The 21,224-nt window shown below is 44.3% G+C and overlaps 1 protein-coding gene across 7 annotated transcripts in view; it reads left to right on the forward strand.

Annotated features, from left to right (window-relative positions):
• Positions 1 to 21,224, forward strand: part of SFMBT2 (Scm like with four mbt domains 2) — a 563,685-nt gene that overhangs the window by 251,148 nt on the left and 291,313 nt on the right. For all 7 annotated transcript variants that reach the window (XM_029615682.1, XM_029615688.1, XM_029615685.1 and 4 more), the window contains one exon: positions 15,669 to 15,915. In XM_029615682.1, the coding sequence (XP_029471542.1) occupies positions 15,669 to 15,915 (247 nt within the window). The remainder of the gene's footprint in view (positions 1 to 15,668; positions 15,916 to 21,224) is intronic.

The following is a 21,224-nucleotide window of genomic DNA, read 5'->3' on the forward strand; positions in this document are numbered from 1 at the left end:
CTGCTATTTGAGTTCAGCCTATCACTGTGGTTCCCCACGGGGCCCCTCCCCATGGGCCGAGTAATCTCCACAGTGACCAGGGGTCCACAATGCCACAAACACAACACTATGGAATGGGGGGGTGTGAACTTGACATGAGGGGAATTTCTGTTTGTCAAGAGTAGGGAGGGGGAGGGGTATTTATTTTATTTAGATTTTTATATTCCGCTTTTCAGCACTTCAAAGCAGATTCTTTCAGGTACTGTGGGTATTTCCCTATCCCCGGAGGGCTTACAATCTAAGTTTGTATCTGAAGCAATGGAGGGTAAAGTGACTTGCCCAAGATCACAAGGAGCGACAATGGGACTTGAACCAGTTCGTAGCCCGCTGCACTAACCACTTGGCTGTTCCTCCACTCCAAAGAGTAGGAGGGGAGTTAAGGGGCTATGAGGGGGGGGATATGGTTTGAGGGATGGGTACTGCTTTATGGCTATTTCCTTGTCATGACCCTTTCATATACGCTGTGTCAAACTGTTGGGTTGGCAGTATTTTGCACAATAACATTATGCTGGAGTATGAAGATATATGTGGCTGATTGGCTGGAACGCTTACCTCCCAGACATGGAAGAGAGAATTTGTGAGAGCTGTATGGACTGGGTTGGGGAGGTCAGACTTGGGACTGTGGTGTCCGGGATTTTTATGTGGGCTTCTGTCATTTAGCTACTGGACAACACTGCTGGTTGATGCCTGTGTAAAGTTTTCTGGGACTATTGATAGGGACTTTGAGTCGGGAGGTTTGTTGTAAGGGGGAGGGCTTGTCATGGAAAGTAGTGAAAGACAATGAAGGGGGGGATTGGGTGGGGGTGGTACTGCAGGGCAGAGCTCAGACCTCTATGTTACTCCTGCCTGGTTGGTATGACCTGGGGGGGGGGTGGAGGGGGTGTTGGGTATGGGAGGCTTAAAGGGATTTGGGGGTATGGTGGTCAGGGAGATGGTAGGATAAGGAAGCCCTGGCTAGTCTTTCTTGTACCCTTGGGAGGGGTGGGGTGGAACTGTTTGATTGAATCATTGGTTTTGGGATTATGGTTTGGGTAAAAATGCTTGAAAATTGGCAAGAGCAACAGTGGCAGGTGCAGACTCCAGGTACTGGAGGTTCTACACTTTATTGTAGCAAGCACACAGGTGTGTCACAGATGGTGACGGCTAACTCACAGATGATCATATCATGGAATGTAAGAGGCATAAGCTTCCCCAATGAAAAGGCAAAGAAATCTTACATTCTTAAAGAAAAGGTTGGTGCAGGTGGCAGTGCTACAGGAGACTCCCTTAACAGATCAGGAACATGAAAAGTTGTCCAGAGCCTTGGTGGGACAGGTCTTTTATTCATCATACAGCTCCAAGAGTAGAGGGGTATGCATCTTGATCCATAAGAACTTGCCATGTACAGTCATTAAAGCCTGTACAGTTCCAGAGAGTAGGTATATACTGATAAGAGGCTCCCTATATGGTCAAAGAAATTACATCTTCTTTTCATCCGTGCATCATTCCTACATTCGCTTGGAAATGCTTTTTTGTTCTGAAGGGCTGTTGGGGAGAGTCAGCTCTGAGGATATTCTGATCTGTCATATTTCTGATCATAGTCTGGTAGAGTTGGTCCTGTATTTGTCACAGCAGCTGATGTCAGAGCATCATTGGTGTCTGAACCTGTCAGTCCTAAAAAGGGATGATTTTCAGGAGATGCTAAACAGGGAAATAAAGGATTTCTGGGAGATCTATGCCGAGGGACCCTATAACCTTGTTATGTTGGGGAAAACTTTAAAAGCAAAGTCTTTGGGTACCCCAGCTATCAGAAACGGGTCAGGCTGGCCAAAGAGATTTCCCTTGAACAAGAAACTGCACGCTTAGAAAATTTACACAAAAAGAATTACTCACAGAGAATTTGGAAACTAGTAGCGTGTAGGCATGAACTTGAAATGCTCTAAGTGGATCGAATAGAAAAGTTCCTTTGTTTCACTTTGCAGAAATGTTATGAGCATGGCAACAAAGGGAAGTTACTGGATAGCTTGCCGAAGAAGAAACATCAAAGTACATTAATTGCGGGTATTTGAATGGGGAATACTTTAGTCTCCTCCAGTATTAAAGATATAAAATAATGCCTTCAAAGATTTTTCTGAATTCTGATATATATATATGTGTGTGTGTGGGGGGGGGTCCTCGAGTATTGATAAGGCCATTGCAGCTTTTCTAGATAAGGCTCATTTACCTGAGGTTACACCAGAACAGAATGAGAGGCTGCAACAGTGGGCAGGAGCCTGGGACCTAATGGTTTCCATATCAATTTGTATAAAAAATCCTTCCTAGAGCTGGCATTGCCCATGGCAGGTGCCTTTGATCATATGAAGGTGTGTCTGAATGCTACTGATAGGATGACTGAGGCAACTATCATGCTGCTCCCTAAAAAAGGGAAAGATGTGCTGGACCCAGGGTCCTATCAGCTCATTTCCCTCCTGAACATGGATGTAAAAATCTTGGCAAAAATTCAGCTGGTCCAAGTGGATCAGCCAAGGTTTATAAAGGGGAGTCTCTCTTAAACAAATGCAAGACGAGTATTTCATATTATTTCGTTGGTTAAAGAGCATAAAATACCTGGGCTACTGGCATCATTAGATACAGAGAAGGCCTTTGACAGATTGAATTTGTACTTCTTGTTTGCCACCCTGAGAGCCTATAATGATGAATTCATTAGCTGGGTGGGAGCCTTGTACTTCCAGCCATTAGCTAGGGTTCTTACAAATGGGTTCCTGTCAAGTCCTTTTCGGATTATGCAGGGAATGAGATAGGATTGTCCTTTGTCCCCATTACTGTTTGATCTGGCCCCGGTGATTCTTGGGATGAGGATGTCAAAGGCATTGTGTTCAGTGGTCATTCACACACGATATCCCTTATGCAGATGATGTATTAATTTTCATGACGCAAATCCAGACATCGGCTCCTAGGTTGTTCCAGATACTGGAAGAATTTGAGGAAGTGTCTAGATATAGAAACATAGAAATGACAGTGAAAAATGACCAAATAATCCACCCAGTCTGCCCAGCAAGCTTAAGCCCGTATCTGCTGCACTGTGCAGGTTACCCTCATGGTTATCAGTTTCCAAGACTGTAAAGCCCTCGGATGCTGTCCGAATCCAGTTTTCCCTAATCCATGAAAGCAGAGAGCAATGATGGAGCCGCATCAAAAGTGTCAAGCTTAATGATTAATGGGTAGTAAAAGCCGCATCAGCAAGTTACCCCCATGTTTATTAGTTCCCCAAACCGTAAAAGTCGGGGCCCTTATGATCAAAAATTGGAATTGTTTTCGATTAGAGGGACACTAGCGAGTTCCATACCTGAATGTCTGTCCTGGCTCCAGTTGGCTGCAAGGGGATTTAAGTATCTGGGGATTTTTATTCTGAGAGAATGGAAAGATTTATATAGAACAAATTATGCCCCATTATGCAAAAAATAACTGAAGGCTTACAGAGATTATTGGGGAAGTTGATTTCATGGGCCGGCAGGATAGGAATATTGAAAATGAATATCCTGCCAAAATTGATGTACTTATTCAGCACTTGCCAGTTTCGTTACTTATGCAATTCTTTTGCCAACTTGAATGGGTCCATTTTATGCTTCATTTGGTAGGGTAGATCCCCCATAGTAAAACTTTGCACCCTTTGGCACACTAAGTGGAGGGGAAAGATTTGCTTTTCCTAACTTACTTGGCTATTATTGGGCAGCCAGATTGGCTTGTTTTGAGGTCTGGTTTAAGCATGCACTTGGCCACCCGTGGTTCACGCTGGAGGCTGATGCTGTGGACAGTATGGATCTTCCCCTTCTTTTTTTTTGCCTTTGATTTCTCAGAGTCCAGGGTGATGAAGAGCTAGCCCAGTGGTAGCTAGCACATACAATTAAGACATAGCACACACTTTGTAAGCTCCACTTTGTAATGGAGTCACTGTTGAAAGAGAGAATAGTGAACTATCTACAGTCGGGAGAATTGATGGACCAGAGGCAGCATGGATTCACCAGAGGAAGATCCTGTCAGACAAACCTGATTGACTTTTTTGACTGGGTAACCAAGGAATTGGATCGAGGAAGAGCGCTCGATATCATATACTTGGATTTCAGCAAAGCTTTTGATACGGTTCCGCACAGGAGACTGGTGAATAAAACGAGAAGCTTGGGAGTGAGTGCCGAGGTGGTGACCTGGATTGCAAATTGGTTGACGGACAGAAGACAATGTGTGATGGTAAATGGAACCTTCTCTGAAGAGAGAGCGGTTTTAAGTGGTGTACCGCAAGGATCGGTGTTGGGACCGGTCCTGTTCAATATCTTTGTGAGCGACATTGCGGATGGGATAGAAGGTAAGGTTTGTCTTTTTGCGGATGACACAAAGATCTGCAACAGAGTGGACACGCCGGAAGGAGTGGAGAGAATGAGACGAGATCTAAGGAAACTGGAAGATTGGTCGAAGATATGGCAGCTGAGATTCAATGCCAAGAAGTGCAAAGTCATGCATATGGGGAGTGGAAATCCGAATGAACTGTATTCGATGGGCGGGGAAAGGCTGATGTGCATGGAGCAGGAGAGGGACCTTGGGGTGATGGTGTCTAATGATCTGAAATCGGCGAAACAATGCGACAAGGCGATAGCTAAAGCCAGAAGAATGCTGGGCTGCATAGAGAGAGGAATATCGAGTAAGAAAAGGGAAGTGATTATTCCCTTGTACAGGTCCTTGGTGAGGCCTCACCTGGAGTACTGTGTTCAGTTCTGGAGACTGTATCTTCAAAAAGACAAAGACAAGATGGAGGCGGTACAGAGAAGGGCGACCAGGAAGGTGGAGGATCTTCATTGGATGACGTACGAGGAGAGATTGAAGAATCTAAATATGTACACCCTGGAGGAAAGGAGGAGCAGAGGTGACATGATACAGACTTTCAGATACTTGAAAGGTGTTAATGATCAAAAGACAACGACAAACCTTTTCCGTAGGAAAAAAATCACCAGAACCAGGGGTCACGATTTGAAGCTCCAGGGAGGAAGATTCAGAACCAATGTCAGGAAGTATTTCTTCACGGAGAGGGTGGTGGATGCCTGGAATGCCCTTCCTGAGGATGTGGTGAAGACCAGAACTGTGAAGGACTTCAAAGGGGCGTGGGATAAACACTGTGGATCCATAAAGTCAAGAGGCCGCCAATGAAGAGTGGGTGACTCGCCAGAATGAGGGCTACTGCCTGGAGTCAATACCCTTATTAAATAAACATACACATGCTTACTGTGACTCCAACATCACTCTAAGCTTCAACAGCAAGAGGAAATGTGGAAAAAAGGATTCACACTCACAAAGAGGGGAGTAGCTGGCTTGTTACGGCGGTTACTACCCCAAATCAAATAAGTCTGATACTTCACTTTCAGTGCATATACAGCATAGTTCTCTGATTCAACGGCAGGGGAGAAGAAAAACCGATACTTCACACATCCAGCAGAGCTCTCTGCTTCAACGGCAGAGGAGAAAATGAGGGTTCGCACTCACAAAACGGGGAGTAGCTGGCTTGTTACGGCGGTTACTACCCCAAACCAAATGTGCCTGATACTTCACTTTCGATGCACATCCAGCATGGCTCTCTGCTTCAACAGCATGGGAGAAGACTGATACTTCACGCGTATCCAGCATAGCTCCCTGCTTCAACGGCAGGGGAGAAGAAAAACAACCAATAAGGGCTGTATAACATAGGCTGGGTAAAACAAATAAGCATGGGTGTAGCTTGCTTATTGCGGCGGCTACTACCCCTAACGAATCAAGCTAGATATTTCACTTGGATGCAGCTCCATCACTGCTCTCTACATTAAAACTGGGGGTGGAAGGGAAATAGAACCAAGAGCTAAGAGAAACAGATAAGTATGAGAGAAAAAATGTGTGAAGCTTGCTGGGCAGACTGGATGGGCCATTTGGTCTTCTTCTGCCGTCATTTCTATGTTTCTATGTTTCTATGTTTCTATTTATGGATCCCTGGTTGCTCCCAATGTGCCACTTGAAATGTTGAAAGACAATCCTGATATTTCGATTGCCACTTTTTGCGCAGAGATTTCTGAGTGGAATGCACAGGGGCTGAGATTCTTAGGGCAATTATGGGATGAACAGGGATGGCTCTCTTTTAATGACCTTAAAGATGCATATCATCTTGAGGAGGAGTCAAGGAAGGTGTCCACTAGAATTCGGGTGCAGTTGGCCAGAGGAGAGGTTATGTCTTGGATACATAAGCACCTTATGTTCGCTGATATGACCTTCCACCTGAAATCTGTCTGTAGTCCCCCATTACCCTGTTGATGTCTACTCATTTTGATATTATTTTAATGTAACTTTATCTTATATGTATATAATATTCCATAAACTAATTTTATTATGCTTGTTTTATTGTAAACTGTCCTGAACCTTGGAGGGCACGGTCAACAAATCTTTTTAAACAAATAAATAGACCTATGACATATTTGCTGAAATTGTTTTGATAAACACAACGTGGGCACTGTGATACATACTTTAATCACCAGCAGAATCGATTCATTCAATTCCCTACTCCATGGAATCTCACAACACATCCTCATATACCTACAATTCTTTACAAACTATAGCTGCCAGTATTTTAGTAGGAGCCAGAACTTCACACCACATAAGCCCTATGTTAAGACAGTTACACTGGCTCCCAGTTGAAAAGAGAATCCAATTCAAAACTCCCCGCTTCATCTTCAGATTTGTTAACAGTATGGCCTCAGCTTCTTTTCTCTTAAAACCCTTGCAAAGAGAACTCTATTCTTCCAAATGGCTCTTCTTTCCTCCCCCTCTCTGGTGACTAAATTAACCTGCTGCATACATTTAGCTGCTTCACCCCCAAGCTCTGGAGCAAAATATTGCTTTCCTTACACCAAGAAATTTCCTACCTCATCTTCAGGAAAAGAGCCTAGGCCTGGTTATTTAGCCAGCCTTCCCTCAGATTCATTTCCAAACTGTGACAAAACTATGTTAGACAGTAAAGAAAACATCTGTTATCCCTTGACTCTCAGAACATGGTCTTGAGACCCAACATTATCTTCTAATGATCCCTCTTAGTTAAGGTCTTTCCTTCCCATGGCACTAGGTTCCTGCCGCCCTCTACATATATCTTATATCTGCAGATACTTACTTGGTTATGTTTATTATTATTGTAATTACAACATGTTATGATATCTCAAAACCTCTTTGTTAAAATTTATTCACTTTGTAAACCGTTATGATGGCTTTCCGAATAACGGTATATAAAACTCTTCAAATAAATAAATAAATACAATAGCATTATTGTATCTTTCACGTACCCTGACTCCCATCCTGTTCCTCTACTACCCTTAATTAGCTATCCCTTCTATTACTCCAGTCATATCCTGATATGCCCTTCTTTGTTACTCTATTCTAGATTATGTAGATTGTAAATTGTTCATTGTAATAGAATCTGATTGTAATCCTCCTTGAGACCTTCTTGGCACAGGCGGAATATTAAATATGTATAAATAAATAGATAAGACATCTGCAGAGCTTCCTCGTCAGTTCACACATTCATGTCCCACTAGTGTCTAGATAACATGTTCTGAGGTGACAGTAATTTTGGAGACACGGTTCTACTTTGCTGTTCTCCCTATAGTTCACCGTCCACTTGGTGGGGTAAGGTTATCTTTAAGTGCTTCTGATGTGCAACTCTAAGCTTAGAACTCCCCATGCATTAAGGCTAATTCATGCCTGCTAGTTGATGGGGAAAATAAGTTTGCTGACCTGTAAACAGGATTCTCCATAGACAGCAGGATGAATTAGCTATACTTAATACCCACCTACCTACCTGCCTCCCTGGAGAGTCAAGTACCTTGCCAAAGCTTAACTTGTGCAAGCCGTAGCTTCCGGGCATCCCACCCCTCCCCACCCTTGACCACAAAGATGCACAGTAAGGTAAATAATTGTCTTTTATTGAGTGGAAGAAACGGCCACAGCCAATCGACATTACTTTGAACATTAACCACCAGCAATACTTTGAACAAGCTTAACATTCGCAAATAAAGGTAGCCTATGCCCCCACTGGTAAAACTACATGCTATTACCCACCCCTCTATTTGTTTGAGACGGCAGCCCTCCAGCCTTCCGCTCCATGAAGGTGGTACACCATTGGCATCCTGCTCCGTGAATGCCACTCCAGCCTTCCGCTCCATGAAGGTGGTACACCAACCACTGACATCCCGCTCCGTGAATGCCATTGTGGCCACTGCTGCTCCGTGCAGTGTGCTGCTGCCTCATCCCACCCCTGGCCTTTCGGGCCACACTTATTTATTTATTTATGCCAGGCCTTCATTGGGCCATCCCCAGACCAGCCATCATCTCGGTCTGCGCCATGCTTTACATATAGCCATCCCCAAGATTTCCCCCTATGCTCTCTAGTTCCCCCCCCCTTGTCGGCTAATGTGTCACCTCTCCCTATCCCACCCCCTAATGTACCTGTGCTCTGAGACTCCGCCTTCCTATCTCATTGGCTCCTGGCAGGAATTTAAACCGGCCAAGGTACCCCATTGGCCATCCGTCACCCACCCAGTCAGGGCGCCCCATTGGCCGCCAGTTCCCCCCTCCCCCTCCCCTCCACCTTGCACTGGCTGAAGCACACCTGCCCAGTTATGAGGCCCCTGCCTCGAGAGGCTAGGCCTCCTTAAGCTCTGGAAAAGACTTAGGGGCTTACAAGCAGCGTGTGCACACGAAAACTCCTGTGCAATCTCAGTAAAATTTTAACTGAGCTCTGAGAGCTGGGTCAGTGTTGGCACTGTCAAATGATGTCACCTATGCATTTTGGCTGATTCATCCTGCTGTCTGTGGAGAACCCTGTTTACAGGTAAGCAAACTTGCTTTACTTAATACTGTTAGCAGCACATTGGGTAGATTGTTTACTCTGATACTCTGTACCAGAGCGCTGTTTGCATATTCCCTGTTGCTGGAGTTTACTGAGAAATCAGTGTGGTTGCGTAATATCCTCTGAACACAAGTAATTCATAATTAGACACACTATATGCATTTAATCATGGGGCTGTTTGGTCTTTTAGCTTAATGGGAGTATTATGCTTTCTGCTGTTAAAATTGGTTTTCTATTTATGACCTCCCATAGATAAAGAAACAATTATAGTTGCTGAGAAACATGCACATCTAGGATTTTAGTTTTATTTGTGAGTGAAAGAAATGCTGGAGCCTTGCTTGAGTTATGCACATCTCGAACATTTGTGAACCTCCTGAATGATGTAATTGCATAGTCGTATCACTGCTGTTTTGGGCAGTTATAGCCTCAAGACATCAGTGATGTGACTGTGTTGTGCTTACTTGACAGCATGGGGGTAACCTGCATGGAGCACAGGTAAAGGCGGAGTAGATGTTGGGTTCCACAAGTGATTTTGTATATGCATCTACCAAAAGTAGACAAACAACTGCTATTCATTTTTAGCTTGTTTTATTTATTTAATACATATTTAGACCACATAATTAACTAATGCTTTAAAAGCTGTCAGTTACTATGTTTCTCATAGGACAAGCAGGATGGTAGTCCTCACATATGGGTGACATCATCAAGATGGAGCCCAATCACGGAACACTTTTGTCAAAGTTTCCAGAACTTTGACTGGCACCTATTGGGCATGCCCAGCATAGCACCAACCCTGCAGCCAGCAGGGGTCCCCCTTCAGTCTTCTTTTTTCCGCACAGCAGTAGCCACGCGGGTTAAGGAGCTCTTCAGAGATTCCTGACAGGAATTTTCCTCACGGAAAAAATTTCACCCCACAGGGGTCCCCTTATCGATTTCTTTGCTCCGCGGTCGAACGGTAAGTTTTTTGCCCGTTTGCAGTCGATTCCCATCAAGTTTTTCCCTCGCGGCCTACTGGCCATTGACCTCACCGCGACTAAAGTTTGTCGAAGCTATGGCATCGGGTTTCCATCTGTGCCTCGACTGCACTCGAACAATGTCCATCACTGACCCTCACACGATTTGTGTGATGTGCTTGGGGTCCAGCCACGATGTCCTTACTTGTACCAAATGTGCCCAAATGACACCAAGGGTCGCACGGCTTGGCTCGATAAGATGGCTCTTCTCTTTCGGCCGAAAACCCTGATGCCATCGATAGCTTCAACGTCGTCTGAACCAGTGCTGGCTACGTCACGCCAGCACCGGGAATCCCCTGTTACCCGACTGGCCTCGACGACTCCACAGGTGTCTACCCCCTCTGTTCCCCCTAAGGAAAAACACCGGGGTGAACATCGAGAAAAACATCGTCATCGTAAAGCTCAGGCCGCCGATACAGGTAAACCCTTAACATTGACGTCGTCTGAGCCTCCGACAAAGAAGCCCCGTACAGAAAAGGCTTCATCCTCTTCTGTCTCTAGATCACAGAGGTGTTCCCCACCTGGACAGGTGCCGGGATCTGCGATTCCACCTTCACCGGTGGACCCTCCAGCTACGCCAGTGCTACCTCCCACTCTGGAACCGGGTATTCATGCCCCAGGTTTCCGTGAGTAATTGGATCGGATGATCCAAGAGGCCACCTGCAAAGCACTCCAGGGCTTCCAACTTCCATCAATACCAGTAAGTTAATTGGTGCCCTTCCACCGGTGGATCCGAGGGAACGGAGGAACCAGACTCCTTTCTTGCCAATTCCCTTGCCATCGGAGGAAGATGAAGAAAACACCGCTCTTCATTCCACCATCAGAGTGCCGCCACTAACACATCCATCGATGTCACCGATTCCATCGGTGCGTCCCTCGATGTCACCGATGCTGCCATCGATGCCCTCGATGCCTCCATCGATGCCTTCAATTCCTCCTTCGGGACCACCGATGCCCAGGCCAGGGCCTTCAGAAATAACTCCGTTACTTCCTTCTGAGGAACATTTGGGAGCTGGTGATGACCCTTATAATCCTTGGACCGACGATTCGTCCCAGGATTCTGATGATCTACCATCACAGCCTTCCCCTCCTGACGAAAGGAAGCGCTCTCCTCCAGAGGACCTGTCCTTTATAAATTTTGTAAAGGAGATGTCTGAAACGGTCCCATTCCAGCTTCAGACAGAAGAGGACTCTAGACATCAGATGCTAGAGCTTCTACAATTTCTCGACGCTCCAAAGGAAATCATGTCCATCCCTATTCATGACTTCCTTTTGAAGAGAAACTGGGAGCACCCTGGCTCGGTGGTACCTGTTAACCAAAAAGCAGATGCCACCTACTTAGTCCAGTCAGCCCCTGGCTTCCAAAAAACTCAGTTGGATCATCACTCGGTGGTTGTAGAATCAGCCCAAAAGAAGGCCAGATGCTCCAAACTTCATTTATCCATTCCCCCAGGGAAAGATCAGAAGTTCCTGGATACATTTGGAAGACGGGTATTCCATGGATCAATGCTCATCTCTCGCATTGCATCCTACCAACTCTACATGACCCAATATAATAGGGCCTTGTTTACGAAGATTCAAGACGTTGCTGAAACCTTACCTCTGCAGTTCCAGGACCAACTTCATGCCCTGGCACAAAAGGGCTTCGATGCTGGCAAGCATGAAGTACGATCAGTGTATGACATCTTTGACACTGCTTTCAGGGTGTCGGCAGCCGGTATCAGTGCAAGGAGATGGGCCTGGCTGAAATCTTCAGACCTCAGACCAGAGGTACAAGGCAGATTGGCTGATTTGCCTTGTATGGGGGATAATCTTTTCTGTGAAAAGATTCAGGAAGCAGTGGCGCAGCTCAAGGACTGCCAAGAGACTCTGCGCCAGCTCTCCTTACTGCCTTCTGATCCCTCTTCTTCATCCAAAAGATCTTTTAAGAGGGATTCTAAAAGGCAATTTTACCGGCAGAGGAGATACTCTCCAGCAGCATCCAGGGGTCGGCCTTCTAAGCCTTACCAAAAAGGCCAACCTAGGCAGCCTTAGAGGGCAGAAGTCACAGCCAGCCACTCAACCAGGTCCAGCGGCAGGTTTTTGACTCCCTTCTAGAGAGCAGTACCCAGCTTCCACTTCCGACCATTCCAGTCGGCGGCCGGTTGTGCCACTTCTCCAGCCTATGGCACACTCGGTACTTCCAATAGTATCCCAAGGTTACCACCTCAACTTTTCTCTCAGTCCTACCGGATTCCCTGCCTCGGCTGACGTGGGGAACATCCGACCATTCTCACCGCGCTTGGAGCAGGAGGTCTCCCTCCTCCTCCAGCCCCGAGCAATAGAACCCCAGTGCCCCTCTCAGAACAGGGGCAAGGGTTCTATTCCAGGTATTTCCTGATACCAAAAAAGTCAGGTGGTGTGCGCCCAATATTGGATCTTTGCACTCTAAACAAATTCCTACAAAGAGAAAAGTTCAAGATGGTGACCTTGGGTTCTCTACTTCCCCTTCTTTAAAGGGGAGACTGGCTCTGCTCTCTAGATCTTCAGGACGCCTACATGCACATTTTAATTACTCCGTCACATCGCAGATTCCTGCAATTCCTAGTAGGCCCAAAACACTTCCAATATCGAGTGTTACCTTTCGGCCTAGCATCTGCCCCACGCGTCTTCACCAAGTGCCTCGTGGTAGCAGCCTATCTCAGAAGTCAGTGTGTCCACGTCTACCCCTATCTGGATGATTGGTTGATCAGGGCTCCCTCTCGGCAAGGAGCACTGACGTCCCTTCGCCTCACTTTGCATTCCCTGATCTCCCTAGGGTTTCTCATAAACTATCAAAAATCCAGACTAGTTCCTTCGCAAACTCTATCGTTCATAGGGGCCGACTTGGACACTCTACAAGTGAAAGCTTTCCTGCCTCAGGATTGAGCTCTCACTCTTGCTTCCTTGGCCTTTCGACTGCAGTCTCGACAACATTCAACTGCACATCACTTTCTGATATTATTGGGTCATATGGCCTCCACAGTGCATGTCACTCCCATGGCTTGCCTCGCCATGAGAGTAATGCAGTGGACTCGAAGATCGCAGTGGACTCAGTCTTTTCAGCCAATGTCCTCCACAATCCACATCACCAAACAGCTCCGGCTATCGCTAGCTTGGTGGACAAACCAATCCAATCTGGTACAGGGCCTTCCATTTCAGATTCCAGAACTTCAAATAACTTTGACAACAGATGCCTCCAACCTCGGCTGGGGAGCACATGTTGGAAACCTGCAAACTCAGGGCATCTTGTCTCCAGAGGAAGCCAAACACCAGATAAATTTCCTGGAGCTTCGTGCAATCAGATATGCTCTCAGAGCGTTTCAGGATCACCTCTCCAGCCAGGTCATCCTGATTCAAACAGACAACCAGGTGGCCATGTGGTACATCAACAAGCAATGGGGAACGGGCTCCTACCTCCTGTGTCAGGAAGCTGCACAGATATGGGCGGAAGCCCTTTCCCACTCAATGTACCTCAAGGCCACCTACTTGCCGGGAGTGGACAATGTGTTGGCATACAGGCTGAGTCGCATGAGTGGTCCCTCAACCCCACCGTAGCGGACTCAATATTCCAACGTTGGGGTTACCCTCACATTAGACCTCTTTACGTCAATTCACAGCCAAGAGATGCTTTCTCCCTCTCGTGGGCCAGCGGTCTCCTTTGTGTACCCTCCACTTCCACTCATTTCAAAGACTCTCGTGAAGCTCATTGGCCACGCCAGGTCTGGTTTCCAATTCTCTACGACCTATCAGTGCACTGGCACATTCCTCTGGGGAAGGACCCGCTTCTGATCACTCAGAACAACGGTTGCCTACATCACCCCAACCTCCAGGCCCTCTCCCTGACTGCCTGGATGTTGAAAGGTTAATACTGCAACCTCTTAACTTTTCTGAGCCGGTTTTCTGTGTCCTAGTAACTTCACGAAAGCCTTCCACTAGGCAGTCTTAATGTTATAAATGGAACAGGTTTGCGGTATGGTGTACTTCTCTGTCCATTGATCCCTTCACTTGTTCCACACCGAAGTTTCTGGACTATCTCTGGCACCTGTCAGAGTCCGGCCTCAAAACTTCTTCTATCAGGGTACATCTCAGTGCGGTAGCCGCCTTCCATAAAGGTGTCGGGGATGTACCCATTTCAGTACAATCCCTTGTCACACGCTTTTTGAAGGGCTTGCTTCACCTTAAACCTCCACTGCGCCCTCCGGCCTCTTCCTGGGATCTCAACTTGGTTTTGGGAAGGCTTATGAAATCGCCGTTTGAGCCTCTCCAATCCTGTGATCTCCGCTATCTCACTTGGATAGTGATTTTTCTTTTAGCGGTCACATCAGCTAGCAGAGTTAGTGAGTTACAGGCCTTAGTCACCTACCTGCCTTACACTAAACTTCTGCATGACAGGGTAGTACTTCCACACTCACCCTAAATTTTTGCCTAAGGTAGTATTGGAGTTTCATATTAATCAATCAATTATACTACCCACTTTCTTTTCCAGGCCCCACTCAAACCCAGGAGAACGGGCTCTGCATACTCTTGACTGTAAACATGCTCTAGCATTTAATCTAGACCGTACAGCTGCCCACAGGAAATGCACTCAATTGTTTGTTTCCTTCGATCCCATCAAATTGGGCAAACTTGTGGGTAAGCAGACTCTCTCCTCCTGGTTAGCGGACTGTTTTTCCTTTTGTTACCAACAGGCAGGCATTCCGCTTCTAGACCGTGTTAAAGCGCACTCTGTCAGGGCATGGCAACATCAGTAACGCACCTACGCTCGGTGCCGCTTGCTGACATCTGTAAAGCTGCTACCTGGAGCTCTCTCCACACCTTCGCAGCCCATTATTATTTAGACAAGGCTGGCAGACAAGATTCCATCTTTGGCCAGTCTGTGCTACGCAACTCATTTGTGAACTGAGATACCAACATCCTTCCGCCAACCCGGTAGGGTTCAGGATGCCCTCTACCAAATTCCACCCCAGTTGTTGTGCCTGTTGCATGTCTTTGGGTACATTTGGTGCATTGCTTAGGCATCCTCAGCTCGGTACTCACCCATATGTGAGGACTACCATCCTGCTTGTCCTGTGAGAAAGCAGAGTTACTTATCTGTAACAGGTGTTCTCACAGGACAGCAGGATGTTAGTCCTCACGAAAACCGCCCACCACCCCGCGGAGTTGGGTTCACTTACGATGTATTGATTTATTTTTCACATGTACTTTTACTATAAGACGAGACTGAAGGGGGACCCCTGCTGGCTGCAGGGTTGGTGCTATGCTGGGCATGCCCAGGAGGTGCCAGTCAAAGTTTTGGAAACTTTGACAAAAGTGTTCTGTGATTGGGCTTCATCCTGATGTCACCCATATGTGAGGACTAACATCCTGCTGTCCTTTGAGAATACCTGTTCCAGGTAAGCAACTCTGCTTACTTAAACAGCTAATGTACCAACAAAATTGTACCACTAGCAAAAACTGTCGAAATGGTCAAAATAAATGCACAGCTTTTTATTGCTTTAGCATTTGTTTGCTCAAATTTTGAAAATTGTGCTGCTCTAGTACTTGCATTGCTTTTGGCTTTTCTGTGAAATAATCCAATAGATGTGTTGGAAAAGAATAAGGATGGATAATGGTTTAAAAAGAAAATTAACTTCTATTTTAAATCTGTTTCAATGAGCAGTCTGTAGAATGAAGTTTTAAAATGTGGAGTTTTGCTTCTGTTCAAACAGCCCCTGCGAGGAAAAAACCCTGTAGACCTCATTACAGTTGATTCCTTAATAGAGCTGCAAGACTCTCAGAACCCCTTTCAGTTCTGGATAGTTAGTGTGATTGAGAATGTTGGAGGAAGATTACGCCTTCGCTATGTGGGATTGGAGGAAGCAGATTCCTGCGACCAGTGGTTGTTTTACTTGGATTGTAGACTTCGACCAGTCGGCTGGTGTCAAGAGAATAATTACAGAATGGACCCACCTTCAGGTAAAAGCTTCAGGAAGAATAAAAATAAATAACATTGCTTAAATATTGAACAAAATGATACATCTGCTTCAAGCAAAAGTAGCCTGATTAATCCAAGTACCTTTATGTAACAGTCATTTTGCTGATTATACTGAAGGGTGATCTGACCAGTATGTAACTGTTTGCTCCTTTTCTGGGAGCTGGATTTTGGCAATGCAGCTTTGCCATTTTTTTCAAAACTGAATTACGGTTTTAAAATCATATGAGAGAGTAAGTGGTGGGAAAAAAAGCATTACCTTAATCTACTTGAAATGAATATCTTTTTGGTAGGGGGCTTGTGGGGGAGGAGAGCGTGTAGCTGTTCCCCCCTGCTCCTTTGAGCTACTGAGATCCAGTGCCATGAGCTTTCATTTGCAACTACCTGGAGATTTTCCCCCCTTATTTATATTCCTTCCCAACTCACTTAGCCCAGTCGTCGCAGTGACCATCAGGCATCATGGCTCCTTTTAGTCTCTAAAGCTGGCCAATAGATGTTATGATTGTGACTCGGACACCCCCACCCCCAAGTCTGGGAATGCATCCTTAGCTCCTGCCGGCCTGACCTGGAAATTAAACCCACTTCTCTGCATAGCAATGCACAGCCCAGCATTTCTATAAGCAAGGCACAGGACACCCTTTTAAAGAAACTTGCGACGAAATGTGTGAGACTGCACATATACTTTTAGCTGTTTTGAAGGAGGTCAACTTAGGTGAATAAATCACTCTTTAGCCACATAAATGATTTTGAAAATTGTCCTCTTTAAAATCCCAGTACATGCTATGCTATTATGCTTTGCTGGCGCATCTCATCAAATGTTTTCAGGAGTTATTGGGCTTTATTCATTAAAATGTTTTCCACGGCTACAGAATGCAAAACCAAATCTTTTTTTAATAAAGTCTGTTGAATTCGAGCTTTGTTTTCTGTTTTTCACTGTGTGTTTTTCCTAAATTGACACTCAGATTGGCTCACTGTTTTAACATTCACCCTCACACCTGGTCCAGGGACAGAAATATTAGCAGCTTCATGCATAAGAATTGAGAATATTTCCTCTTCTCATGAGTGAGGTAGTAAATTTTAGTTCTGCGGAAGAAATGGTGTAAATGCTCTTATAGATGTAGTTACAAATGGAGGCAAGACTATGCAAACTCTCTTTATAGTCAGACTAAAATTATATTGAATCTTAATTCTTTTCTAGTTTAACGATTTGAGTCAGGTTAAGAAGACAATATTAAATAGCAAGTTAATAATTCTGTGTGAACTAGCTTTACCCAAATTTGAGACCTAGAAAAATGTACAGTCAAAAGTTATTCGCAAATAAAATGATCACATCCTTTGTTAAACAAAGCCTCGCAGATGCATTTTTTATCTTGGAAATGTCACTTAACTCCTTTATATGGCTTTTGAGTCATATGATATGTTATCAACTTCATTACAATATGCAGTACCCTGATTATCCCTTTTGAGATATGTTACAGCCCATGCTACGGAGGGAGGGAAGGTATAATGGCTAAGCAGGAGACGTATCTCAAGAGGCCAGGTAGTCTGAAGCCACTGTCTTCTTCCTAAGGCAGCTGCCGTTCCCTGTGGGTTGAGCTCTTGGGTGCAGATGGCTGCCAGGACTTCTAGGTGAAAACAAGAATTAGGATGAATTAAAGGCTAAGACTGGAGCAAGAGTTTAGCTGAAGGCCAAGACTGGAGCAGGACTGTAGCTGAAGGCCAAGACTGGAGCAGGGATCAGGAGCATAGATGAATGCCAAGATTAGAGGAATACAGGAATGTAGCCAGGCAATAGGATAACATGGAGCAAACTCTGTATTGACTGTTAGACCAGCAAAGGTGTGACAGACTGAAGCTTCTTAGGTGTGGTATATTTAGGCCACAGTTAATGCTGGTCCAATAGAAAGCCTCCGGAGACAGATCTCCCTTAGTTTGCTTCTCTTGATATTTACTAGGGGATTCTTCCTAGTCCCTTTGACACCACTGCAAGATCCCCTAGTCTTGAACACTCAGGGTGACAGGTTCGATCCCTATTGCCCCTAACAATATGTAGTCATCCTGCTGTTGTCACTTGTATAAGAACATTAAACTTGCCATACTGGGTTAGATCAATGGTCCATCAAGCCCAGTATCCTGTATCCTGCCAAGGATCTCTATCCCTTGAGATCCTTGGCAGGATCTCAAGGGATAGATTCCAAGCTGCTTATCCCAAAAATAAGTACTAGATATTTGCAACTCCACCTTAATAATGGTTTATGGACTTTTCCTCCAGAAACTTGTCCAAAACCATTTTTAAATGCAGCTATACTAATAGCTTTCACCACATCCCCTGGCAATAAATTCCAGAGCTTAATTATGCGTTGAGTAAAAAATATTTTTCTTTATTAGTTTTAAATCTATTACTTAGTAACTTCGTTATGTGTCTTCTAGTCTTTGTACTTTTTGAAGGATTAACAACTGATTAACGCTTACTCATTCTATTCAACTCATTATTTTATAGACCTCTTCACATTTCCCCTAAGCTCTCTCTTCTCCAGGCTGAAGAAGCTCTTTAGCTTTTCCTCATAGAGGAATCGTTCCATCCCCTTTATGATTTTAGTTGCCTTTCTGTGTACCTTTTCTAATTCTGCTATATCTTTTCTGAGATGTGATGACCAGAATTGTATACAGTACTCAAGATGATGATGTACCACGGAGCAATACAGAGGCATTATGATATTCTCTGTTTTATTCTCCAATCCTTTCCTAATAATCCATAGCATTTTATTTACTTTCTTGGTTGCTGCTGCAGATTGAACAGATTTCAATGTGTTATCAATGAAGATGCCTAGATCTTTTCCTGAATGGTAGCTCCCATTGTGTGGCTATAATTTGAGTTACCCTTCCCTAAGTACATAACTGCACTTGTCCACATTAAATTTCATTTTCCATTTGCATGCCCAGTCTCCCAGATTTGCAAGGTCCTCCTGCAAGTTCTTACAATCCTCTTGTAATTTAACAACTTTGAATAATTTTGTGCCATCAGCAAATTTGATCACTTCACTTGTTCCCATTTTTAGATTATTTATAGATATGTTAAAAAGCAGTGGTCCCAGAACAGATCCCTAGGGCACTCCACAATTCATCTTTCTCCATTGTGAAAATTTACTATGTAGCCTTACTCTCTGCTTTCTATCTTTTAACCAATTTGCAATCCACGATAGGACATTGCCTCCTATCCCATGGCAATTTAATTTCCTAAGTAGTCTCTCATGAGGGACTTTGTCAAATGCTTTCTGGAAATCCAGATATACTATATCAACTAACTCACCTTTATCCACATGTTTATTTACGCCCTCAAGAAATGTAGCAAGTTGGTGAGACAATATTTCCTTGACTAAATCTGTTAGCTTTGTCCCATTAAACTATGTCTATCTATATATGTTCAGCAATTGTGTTCTTTATAATAGTTTCTACCATTTTGCCTGGCATGGACGTCAGACTCACTGGTCTGTAGTTTCCTGGATTACCTCTTGATCCCTTTTTAAAAATTGGCATTACATTGGCAACTCTCCAGTCTTCAGGTCCCATAGATGATGTTAATGATAGTTTACAGATTTCCAGTGGCTTGTCTGCAGTTTCATTTCTCAGTTCTTTTAGCACTCTGGGATGTATACCATGATGATTTGCTACTCTTTAGTTTGTCAGTTTTCCCTAGTACATCTTCAAGGTCACTGAGCTTTGTTCATTTCCTCTGAATCATCACCTTTGAATATCATTTCTGGCATGGATATATCTTACATCTTCCTCCATGAATACCGAAGCAAAGAATTCATTTAGTCGCTGTGCTATGGCTTTGTCATCCTTAAGTGCCCCTTTTCCCACTTGATCAACTAATTGTCCAACTTACTCCCTTACAGGCTTTTTACCTCAAATCTACCTGAAAAAGTTTTTATTATGAGTTTTTGCTTCCATAGTAAGCTTCTTTTCAAATTCTTTCTTTGCCTTCCTTATTGCTTTGCATCTAACTTGTCTATTTATGCTGTTTCCTGTTTTCTTCATCTGGATCCATTTCCTGAAAGATGTTTTTAGCTATTATAGCCTCTCACCTCACCTTTTAACCATTCCTGTAGTCGTTCTAGATTTCCTTCCACCTTTTCTAATGTGTGGAATACATCTGGTCTGGGCTTCCAAGATGGTGTTTTTAAATAACATCCATGCCTGATCAAAACTCTTAACATTTGTAATCGCTTCTTTCAGTTTTTTCCTAACCATTTTCCTCTTTTTCTCATAGTCACCTTCTTGAAAGTTAAATGCTGTTGCAGTAGATTATTTTTAGTGCCCTTCCTCCAGTAATTGTCAAATTTGATCATGTTGTGATCATTATTGCTAAGTGGCTCCAGCACTCTTTTACCTCTCACATCAAATCCCATGTTCCACTAAGGACTAGGTCTAAAATAGTTTCCCCTCTTGTTAGTTCTTGTACCAGTTGCTCTATGAAGCAGTCATTTATTTATTCTAGGCTCTTTACCTCTCTAGAATGTCCTGATGTGACATTCACCCAGTCAATACTGGGGTAATTGAAATCACCCATTATTACTGTGCTGCTGATGTTGTTAGTTTCCCTAATCTCTTTTAGCATTTCATTGTCTGTCCATTCTGGTCAGGTGGACGGTAATACACCCCCATTACTGTTTTATTCCCCTTTTCACCTGGAATTTTTATCCATAATGATTCAGCATTGTATTTTGTTTCCTGCAGAACGTTTATCCTGTTTGACTCAATGCTCTCTTTAACATATAGTGCCACCCGTCCACCAGTTTGATCCATTCGGTCATTTTGATATAATGTGTACCCCGGTATCACAGTGTCCCATTGGTTATCCTCCTTCCACCAGGTTTTTGAGATGCCAGTTATATCTACCTCTTTATCCAGAGCTATACACTCTAACTCTCCCATCTTATTTATTAGACTCCTATCATTTGTATACAGACATTTCAAAGTGTGTTTTTTGTTTATATTAACAAGCTGCACATCACTTGACAAGGGTAATTTGGAATCTTTCTGCTGACATAAAATTATAACGTGTACACAATGGATTGCAATATCCTCTGTACCATCTGGCTGAAAGTGAAAGGGCCATTCGTCAGTCCTCCATCAACATTGGTCTCCCCCCAAGAAGGCCATCTTTCCACATCAAGGCCCTAAGCCCCCAGGATTTTGTACGTGTGTACCTTGTAGGCAGTATTCAAAATTAACTACAAGATCCATGGTTACAAAATTATTCGCATATTTGCAAGCCATGCCTTGCCCT

The sequence above is a fragment of the Rhinatrema bivittatum genome, chromosome 9 (assembly GCF_901001135.1).
Source record: "Rhinatrema bivittatum chromosome 9, aRhiBiv1.1, whole genome shotgun sequence".
Classification (NCBI taxonomy): domain Eukaryota; kingdom Metazoa; phylum Chordata; class Amphibia; order Gymnophiona; family Rhinatrematidae; genus Rhinatrema; species Rhinatrema bivittatum.